Source organism: Oryza sativa, chromosome 3, assembly GCF_034140825.1.
Source record: "Oryza sativa Japonica Group chromosome 3, ASM3414082v1".
Classification (NCBI taxonomy): Eukaryota; Viridiplantae; Streptophyta; class Magnoliopsida; order Poales; family Poaceae; genus Oryza; species Oryza sativa.
The window spans coordinates 8,618,381-8,627,866 of NC_089037.1; the positions used below are offsets into that span (position 1 = coordinate 8,618,381).

The following is a 9,486-nucleotide window of genomic DNA, read 5'->3' on the forward strand; positions in this document are numbered from 1 at the left end:
AATTAATTTGCTTTTATAAATACATAAGAAGTCATATACAAAATTTTTAATTAAAAAATTTTTGCATACTAACTTGTTATGATCGAACTTCTAATTGTAGTTCATGATTTTATTAAAAAATATATATTCAAGCAAATTCTAATATTAAATTTTATCTTAACTAAACTATATAACAATAATAATATTAAAATAACCTTCATCTATTACAACACGTAAAGGAAAGAAATAAAAGGAAGAAAAATTTGACCCCAGCGCCCAAATCTCACCCGACCCGACCCAACTCTGGTCTTAACTCCGACGCCCGAACTCCTAAACCCACCCCGTGCCCCCGCCGTCGTCGCCGCCGCCGCCGCAGCAGCAGCCTTCCTCCAAATCCGCGCGCCTCCTCCGGCCATGGCCACAGCCAGCGACGGCAGCGGCAGCGGCGGCGAGCAGCGGCGCCTCCTCTCCATCCCCAAGGAGGGCGAGCGCATCATCGCGCCGACGCGCCGCCCCGACGGCACGCTCCGCAAGGCCATCCGCATCCGCGCCGGCTACGTCCCCCAGGAGGAGGTCGCCATCTACCAGTCCAAGGGCGCCCAGGTGAGTCCACGCCCCGCCCCGCCCCAATCATCCCCACACTTTGCTCTCCAACTGAAGACCGCCTCTCATGGTGCCTGCTTTGTTGCAGATGAGGAAGTCGGGGCCCGACGTGCCGCCGGGCTACGACCCGGCGCTCGATGCTAAGCCCAAGACGAAGGCGGCCAAGCGGAACGAGCGGCGTAAGGAGAAACGGCAGCAGGTAGGGCCGTCCTCTCTCTCTCCCTCTCTCTCGGTGTTTGTGTTTGGGAAATCGTCTGATTTAGTGGCCTGTTTGTACATTGGATTACTGTATGAGCTTATTATTCGGATGACACACATAATTGGATTGGGCATGCTAGGGTGAAAAGCATAAACCGTTTCATTGTTGTTAGTTAGTTCATTAGTTTGTTGTAGGTATGAGAGATTACCCTAAACAATGCTATCATCAATTGGGTGAAAGATTACCTTAAATTAGACCTTGGCTGTAAAAATAAGGAGGAGCAATATCTCAGGCCAGAGGGATAATACAGAAGAAGTGCTACCATCAATTTTATCATTCTGAACTGTCTAACCAGCAATCACAATACTTTTATTGGGGTACTTCTGTTGATACTCACAGTTGGGGTAAATGTAGCGCATTTCTGCTCTCCACAATTACATTGACTAAGTAGGGTCTTAATTGGTCTACTGACACATCTTAATGCCAACAGCCCAACGATACCTGTAGCATGTTCCAAGTTATTGCTGAATTTACGCAATTAACCAATTTCTGAAATGTATACAAGTCACTGGTACAGTCAGATTTCTGGCCAGTCAGGTGCATAAAAACTTGCTATGAGATGAGAAGAGACATCTTATGAGAAAAATTTTTGTATGCTTCAGAATTTCCATAGAATACAAAACCAGCAGAACAGAGTCAGAAAAGGATTTTTTTTAGCCATCTCATATTTGAACTAAAATGCGGTCATGCCTGTCATCTCAATCAATAATCATGATAATCTGGCACCGACACCTAAACTTGGAAGAATTGTCAATAGTTGCATTATTGTACCTGTGTATTCACTTTTTTTTTATACTCAAGCTCATGTTGGTTCACAACTTCAGACATTAGAAGCCCTGGGGGCAGCTCTAGTAGTATGTTCAGTGATCCTTGACTGTTGTTACTACAGTACCAATTTGTTTCCTCACTGTTTCTCACCATCATCATGATTGCATTTCTTTCTTGGTTAGTAATGATCTGGAGGAAAACATGGGGATCTACCAAATGAATAATATGTTCCACTCCTTTCGTCCATGGAATGTAACTGTGTTCAACTTCAATTCCTGATCGCATGTTATGTTCTAACTTTGTTGTCTGCACAATGGGTTATCTTGGTAGGTTTTATTTGGCCAAGTCGTCTCATGAACCCATTCAACCACAATGACACAATTAGAAAACGGGTCGATATAGGAAGCCTCTACTTGACTATTAAGCATGAATGAACATAAATGCCATGGTAAAGGCCAGTTTTTTTGTGTTATAGCATTAGCTCTTAGGTGCGTTGATATGAATTTGTACATAAGTTTTAAAGAGTCAGCACAATCAGCTATTCATGGCAGGCATAATTATGGACAATAAGAGAACAAGGTTCTTCATAAATCCTCTATCTGATAATTGGGTCAACAGAACAGTGTTTGTTTATTGTTTGCCTCATGGGTGATGATTTTATCTCTTGTAGATTGAGCTACTGGTTTATTAGAGTTGCTTTATGATGTTGTGCTGGGCATTCTCTTATTTCTTAGCAGGCCAGTACAACAAATGATAAAGGAAAGGGCTTGCATATAGAGGATGATGCAGGAGAAACTGACAATCCGAAGGATGCAGTGGACAGTGTAACAAAGCAGATAAGTGGCATTGCTATTTCTGAATCTCTGGTTGTCGCAACCTCCTCCACTGATGCTACCGACAACTCAAAATCGGAGTCATCTGCTCCAGACATAGATAAGAAAATTCGAGCACTGAAGAAGAAGGTTGTCTTCCTCTCTCCCTCCCTCCCTCACTCTCTCTCCAGTTCATAGTTTTTCTGGGGGACCTGAGCCTGGTAGGTTATCCCGAAGTTCCCAAGTAATTTTTGTCTGGTTTCTGGCATAAGGCTTCCAAAATTTCAAGCCATTTTTCATTTTCTGCATAGTACTCAATAATTAAGTTGTATGCCTGGAAACTAAGTTACACAATCAATCTTAATTAGTTATTACTTGGTCTAACTTAAGATAAGCACTTGTACTCAATTTTATCCTACATTGTAATTTTATAAGCACTTGTAATCAGTTTTTCTTCTTGTAAGTTTAACTTATTCATGGTAACTGCCAAGAATCTAATGTAGTAGTAACCAATCATTGATTTTATGTTCTTAGGACATCTCAGGTATTCAGTCCATGCTTTCAACCTCTAGGAGCAGGCGAGCAGCCATAGTATATGTTAACAGTGCTATTTTGATCTGCCACCATGGGACTAAATTAGATCTGACCTGGATAAATTTGTCTTGATTTATCACAGATACGCTTAGCAGAAGCGCAAGTGCAAGGAGATCCAGAAAATTTGAAGCCTGAACAACTCGAGAAAATGAAGAAGATAGAAGGTTGGAAAGAGGAGCTGAAGCTTTTGGAGAATAAGAGCTCTCCTGCTGCTTCCTAGACAATGTCGACCTCAGCACTGATGTTGAGTAGAGCCATCATATATCGAATGCCTGCCTGCTGTGATGTTTTGCTGATCCAAAGTCCAATCAGTCATTGTCTTGCTTGTCTTATTCCCCTCGGCCTCTGGAAAAAGCAATCCAATTGATGTGGGGTTTCACACAGAGTGGTAGCTTTTTGCCACAAATTGTTGTCTCGTGTACGTCCTCCAGTTCGAAGATTCGTATTGCAAAATCTGTTTGTCGTAGACATCGTGCAATGAGACAACCGATTGGAGTTGGGGTATGTGACGGTGCCATTGTAGCTTTGTATATTATGCCAACATTGGCAATTCCTCTTGACACTGGATTTACTTCTCTGCTGATCCAGTAATAACCGTACAAATTTAAAGGCCACAGGCCTCATTGCATCGACAAAGATGACAGGCGAGTCCAATATCCTGATCCATCTTTGAACATTCAGCTTATATGGTCATCGTGGTTTTCTTCTGGTCATCGTGGTTTGCAAAGCAATAGGAAACTGGCTTGTTTTGGGTTATATAGCTAGTATGGCAAGTCTGCCTGTTTGGTTCTTTGTACTTCTGATGAAAAGCTTAAGTTGGAAATGCATTTTATGCTGTGATTGATTTCGTATTCTGGACTAAATATTCACCTATGGGCATTGTGCAACGAAACAAAATTTTATTCCATGCCTTTTTTAGCGAAAAAATATCACTCCATTGATGTTCCTTTTCTCCTTTTATTCGTTGTTTTTTTCTTGGAAATATCTGCTCATGTGATAGTTAAGAGGCAACACTTCACGACAGATGTTCAAGAAACATGAACTACCGTTTTAAGGGTTGAATAGTAAAAGCCGTTCCGCTTTATACTAAGAGCACCCGCAATGGTAAAGTAAGGTGCTATCTATAAAATATATACATCTCAACAATAGGCTAGATTAATAGTAAACAACTTCAATGGTATGTCTACATGGGTATCTATAGCTTTCTAATCCATTGCCTCGTTTTTCTCTATAGACTATCTCAAAATTAGTAGATAGCTTTGCTCTCTCTCTTCATTTAATCTCTTCCAAGTAGAAAAATATGCTGACATGGATCTTTTGTAGAGAGCCTACAGATAACCATTGTGGGTGCCCTAATCAAGCGATGGAAACGAATGACGTAGTCACCTTGATTTCCAAACAACGGAAGCATAAGGGCACCTGCAATGGTTATCTATAGACTCTCTACAAGAGATCCATGTCAGCATATTTTCCTACTTGGAAGAGATTAAATGAAGAGAGAGAGCAAAGCTATCTATTAACCTGGAGATAGTCTATAGAGAAAAACGAGGCAATGCATTAGAGAGCTATAGATACCCATGTAGACATACTATTGAGGTGGTTTACTATTAATCTAGTCTATTGCTAAGTTGTGGGTGCTCTAATCAACTTATTATGAGAGCAACTTATTTTACCATTGTGGATGCTCTAATCAAGAGAGGAAAACAAACGGCATAGACAGAGACATGTAAATATTTTTTTCCCACTATTTTTTTTGTGAATTATTTTCTGTCCCTCTTCTTTTGTGAATTACACGCAAGTCAAACAACGCGTAAAAACTGAGAAGTGATCGTCAAGACGCCAAATGCCAATCGCGACGTGGCTGTAAACGCCAAACTGCCAACTGGAGAACAACAACCAACCAATCGTAGCTTTTCCTTTGGAATACCCGTACCACTGCATAGGAATCGTTGATGAGCTGCCGTACACCCTTTGTTCTAACAAGAAGACATGCACGGCAATTCCAACCTAAGCTACTGTCATCGGAAGTTCCAAAGTTTGGCAAAGCACGGCATATGATGGCAAAGACAAATAAATCACCACCACGAACATGCATATTTACATCGTCAGTTCCTACTTACACTCATGCGCTTGAATGCACATTTAACCTATTCTCCGGGCTGAATATTAGCCGCTGACTAAACCACGACATATCCCCTCGCAGCAAACTATGAGAAAGAATCAACAAATGAAACGCAATGGTTGGGGTTGACGACTGTGCTGTTGACAATATTGCTTCCCGGTAACGAATCGTCCTCCCCGGCCAGCTCCACATGATTAGCAGAACTAATATCTGCAAGAGAGAATATGCACGCCAGTCAAAAGTCAGATTAACCACGCGCTCAATGTCAACCTAGTGCGCCACAACCGGGCAGCTGACGGTAACAACTTTGTATTATATTTGATATGGACGAATCTGTGTTCCGGCGATGATGTGTGAAAATCGTTTGCCCAACTTTTCTTACGAAGCAAAACAATTGTGTAGGAACAGTTTAAATATTTACTATTTTTGCATGAGTGGAAAGCAAGTTAAAGAAGACTAACTTACCATTCCACCGATATTCTGAAGCCGTCCTCAATTCTATCCATTTATGCCGCGTACCGATGAATTTGAGCGCGAAGATGTCCTCATAGACCTTATCGACCGCATTGACCTATTAACGAAAGGATGCTCCAGCAGCTTTGCTGCAGAGGGTCTGTCTTGCGGATTGGGTTTTACGCACTGGCTTATAAAATCACGAGCATCCCTAGAAAGGCAATTTGGAATTGCTGGTGGTTCCCCCTTCCCAATCCTGTATAAAGCTTGTGTCTGCAGAACAAGTTGAGAAAATGGGGTAAATGCAAAAAGGAAACAAAGTAATATGCATACTGGATAATTATCAAACTTGGAACCAACACCATAACTGAATTTGGAGGAGCTAAATTAGATTCCTGATGAACAATAACTCACCCATTCCAGACCAGGATAGGGAAGTTGACGTGTCAACATCTCTAGGACTGTGCAGCCCAGACTCCATATATCAGCTTCAGGTCCATATGTTGTCTTGGGATTGACAACCTGAAATTTCATCATTATCTTAGGAGGCAACTACAACATTATCTAACATCAATGCATTATAAACACATTTTTGGCTTTTTACCTCCTACCTATTAGTTTGTTATTCTAGATAAACCATCAAAATAAAAGAAGGTAAACAAATACTACCTCTGTTTCAAGTTATAAGATTTTCTAGTATTGCCTACATTCATATATATGTTAATGAATCTAGATATATATGTGTGCCTAGATTCATTAACATCTATATGAATGTGGGCAATGCTAGAAAATCTTATAATATGAAACGGAGGAAGTAAAACCCAAGCATGTCCAAATCTAATCTAATAGAAATATTGTGCCATACCTCAGGTGCCATCCAATAAACAGTTCCTTTGCACGATTTAAGCACGTTGAATTTGGTAATCTGAGAGATTTGACAGAAATCAATCATATAAATGAGATAAATTTTAAAATAATAACTGAAACATTCAAAGATTAAAAAGGAACATAAAGATTTCGCGAGAGTAAGCAGACCTCCTTAGCAAGACCAAAGTCAGCAAGTTTCACGGATCCATTGGCATGCACCAATATATTGGCACATTTGATATCCCTGCAAGACGAGATTTGAACTGTTATTCACTTATTCAGAATAAATGTACAGTACCAGTTCCTTAAGAATCTTCAAGCTAACGATAAAAATCAGTGAGCAGGCATTAATTAGAATAACTGTCAGCTGAAGTGAAAAAAAAAAACAATAAGCCTCCTTAGAAGGCTAAACAGCAGATATGCTGATTCAACTAATGTTATTACCTATGAACAATGTTTCGCTCATGCAGGTAAGTCAACCCATTAAGAATCTGTCTTGTATATGCTGAAACATGAGTATCTCGCAGTCTGTACTTCTGATACAAAGATGCAAGAGATCCTTGGGTGACTAATTCAAGGAAGATGTACAGTTTTGAGTCCTCCTGCAGTAGTCACAAGAATGGTTCAATATGAGCCTTAAAAGAAAAAAAGTACAAGAAAACTAGAAATTTACATACAGCCCAATAGCAAATGGTGCTTCAACAAAATGATGAATGGTCGATCAATAACTTACTTTGTCGGTACCATAGTACTGCACAATATTTTCATGTTCAAACTGACTCAAAAGTGCGATTTCCTAAAATATGAAAAGAAGTTAGGACAGATCACATTTACAATACAACAGAACCAGTAAGATATTATAGCCCTGGGCCCTGGCATTATTGACAAACAAAAAGGAAACACCAACCTGCTCAAGCTGAAAAATGCACTGCTGTGCATTGCTCCCTTGATCACACAAGCAGACCTCTTTGACAGCAAAGAAGACACCTTCGCTGTAAAACATCAAATCATAAGATGTCGATATCAACTATTCCGGCATGTAAGAGACATGTGTTATGCAAACATTACAGCAGCCTATACTAAGAATAACTGTTGCAATTGAACACCACATAAAAGGAACAACAGGTATTACAATGATTCATTTAGGACAGCCAGTTCATGTGCATCTTCTAGAAGCTAAGTTTCACATGTTTCAGAACCCTTAGTGATTAAACATATGTTTACATCATGTCATATTGAACACAACAAATCAAATAAATAAAGTACTATTACATTCAACATTCTGACTCTAGCGGAATTCTGATTGTCTACAGCGTAGGGTTATGCTATTCAAGTAGTTGAAAATGAAATCATGTTGATGATTCAATTACCACTTACTAGTACCCTACACGCCATCTAGCAACTGTACTTAAAGAGATATAATTGGAGACATACAGTGTACAATCAATCAGAGAATCAATTTTCCTAAATTCGGGTTAACAATGGCTTCCAAGATATGCCTTATGCTATCTTAGGGCAGGTTAAATTGTTGGGTCTCACAAATTCTCGACCACAAAGTGAACAATCAGCATATAGAAATCATAAGCACAAAGTGAACAATCAACATATAGAAATCATAAGCACAAAGTGAGCGATCAGCATATAGAAATCATAAAATTTACTCTTTAGAGCACTTACTCGCTGATCCCCTCGAAGACTGTCCCAAACGAGCCACTTCCCAGGAGCATCCCCCGGTTCCACGACCGGATCTTCCTCCTAAACCTCCCATTCGGCGAGATGTAGAACATGGACTCGGTGGTTGTGCTCGACGTCTCGTCATCGTTCGTCGTCGACAGCGAAGACGTGCCCGTGAATTCCTCGGACGTCTCCCCTAGCCTGAGCTCCTCCAGCGTCAACACCGCGGCCGCATCATCCTCCTCCTCACCCGCGTCCTGGCATGCGGAATCACCACCAGATCTGCTCGCCGGGGCGTGAGCATGGCTATCCTCCTCCGGCGCGAACGACCGCAAGATATCCCACGTGGACTCCACCACGCAGACCGCCGGCCGTACCATCGACGGCGGCGGCTTGAGCACGACCGGCGGCGGCCGCACGCCCTTGATCCCTCCCTCGCCGCTCGCCTTCCTCACATCTGGACGGGCTGGCTCCCACGGATCCACCCGTAATAGGGGCGCTGGAGCTTCAATTGCCACGGACCTGGGCGTTTCCTTCGCCGGGAGCACGGGAGCAGCGGCGGGGGCGGGCAGGGAGGGCGGCTCCTCCTCGGCGGCAACCTCGCGGCGGACAGGAGAGTCCCTCGCGGGGGGTTCCTCGCGCGGCTTGGGGGTGGAGGCGGAGGAGGAGAAGGAGGAGCGGCCGGCCTTGTGCGCCTCCCAGTCAGCGACGGGGACGGCGAAGTCGTCGACGCCGGAGAGGCCGAGGCTGGAGCAGAGCAGCTGCACGTCCCTGCACCCGTCGCCGCTCCCGCCGATCCGGAAGCTCGTGAGGTCGAGGGAGCACGCCGGGGAGCAGGCGAGCGACGGCGACCCGGACGCAGGCGCGGACGCGGCGGGCGGGGACTGCGGGTAGGCGCAGAAGTTCGAGGCGTCGTATCCGATGTGCTTCGCGGCGTTCCGGCGTTCGAGCCGGCGGCGCCGCCTCGACGAGCCCCCAGACGACGACGACGGCGACGGCGGCGCGGCGGGCGGCCCCATCGTCGGCCTCAGCTCATGGACGAGAGAGAGAGGGGAAGGATGGTTCGTGATAAGTGCCAAGCGAGCGAGACTCCTCTTGGCTTGGCTTTGGGTTTGGGGGAGAAGAGGAGAGAAGAGAAGGGAAGACGGCAAGCTGCAGATTTTTATTTTTTTTCTCCGTTTCGCCCACTAGCTTTGGCGCTGAGGTTTTGCGAGTATTTTTTGGGTGGGTGGGGGGCGGAGAGGGGGAGATCGGATGGCGCTGTCGCATTGACCCGCATCTTTTCTGGTGCGCGCGCGCGCTCGCAACCGCGGACAGATCGGCCCCACGCGCGAGCTTGGCGCGGCACCGCAGCC

The 9,486-nt window shown here is 43.8% G+C and overlaps 2 protein-coding genes across 5 annotated transcripts; one reads left to right on the forward strand and one right to left on the reverse strand.

Annotated features, from left to right (window-relative positions):
• The first annotated feature begins 257 nt into the window (after nucleotides 1-257).
• Nucleotides 258-3,700, forward strand: LOC4332324 (partner of Y14 and mago). 4 transcript variants are annotated; one of them, XM_066309026.1, is made up of 4 exons: nucleotides 258-582; nucleotides 671-781; nucleotides 2,344-2,642; nucleotides 3,098-3,700. In XM_066309026.1, the coding sequence occupies exons 1-3, from the start codon at nucleotides 394-396 to the stop codon at nucleotides 2,617-2,619; spliced, it is 576 nt and encodes a 191-aa protein (XP_066165123.1). In that variant the 5' UTR covers nucleotides 258-393; the 3' UTR covers nucleotides 2,620-2,642; nucleotides 3,098-3,700. The 4 variants fall into 4 exon arrangements, with proteins under 4 accessions (XP_066165123.1, XP_015628231.1, XP_066165124.1 ...); XM_015772745.3 differs by having other exon boundaries at nucleotides 2,344-2,571; XM_066309027.1 differs by having other exon boundaries at nucleotides 2,347-2,642.
• Nucleotides 3,701-4,898: 1,198 nt separating this feature from the next.
• On the reverse strand, nucleotides 4,899-9,245 carry LOC4332325 (mitogen-activated protein kinase kinase kinase 1). Its single transcript, XM_015777534.3, has 9 exons — nucleotides 8,135-9,245; nucleotides 7,365-7,449; nucleotides 7,191-7,253; nucleotides 6,902-7,059; nucleotides 6,626-6,701; nucleotides 6,456-6,515; nucleotides 6,005-6,112; nucleotides 5,603-5,863; nucleotides 4,899-5,347 (listed from the first exon to the last, which is right to left on the reverse strand). Exons 1-8 carry the CDS (start codon nucleotides 9,148-9,150, stop codon nucleotides 5,636-5,638), a joined length of 1,794 nt encoding a protein of 597 aa, XP_015633020.1. The 5' UTR covers nucleotides 9,151-9,245; the 3' UTR covers nucleotides 4,899-5,347; nucleotides 5,603-5,635.
• Nucleotides 9,246-9,486: the final 241 nt, after the last annotated feature.

Coding starts and splice junctions, on each gene's coding strand:
- LOC4332325 (XM_015777534.3), bottom strand. CDS start 9,150: ATGGGGCCGCCCGCCGCGCCGCCGTCGCCGTCGTCGTCGTCTGGGGGC. Junction 7,450..8,134: donor GTCTTCGAGGGGATCAGCGA/GTAAGTGCTCTA, acceptor GATGTTTTACAG/CGAAGGTGTCTTCTTTGCTG. Junction 6,702..6,901: donor GAGCGAAACATTGTTCATAG/GTAATAACATTA, acceptor CTCGTCTTGCAG/GGATATCAAATGTGCCAATA.
- LOC4332324 (XM_015772745.3), top strand. CDS start 394: ATGGCCACAGCCAGCGACGGCAGCGGCAGCGGCGGCGAGCAGCGGCGC. Junction 782..2,343: donor GTAAGGAGAAACGGCAGCAG/GTAGGGCCGTCC, acceptor CTTATTTCTTAG/CAGGCCAGTACAACAAATGA. Junction 2,572..3,097: donor TTCGAGCACTGAAGAAGAAG/GTTGTCTTCCTC, acceptor GATTTATCACAG/ATACGCTTAGCAGAAGCGCA.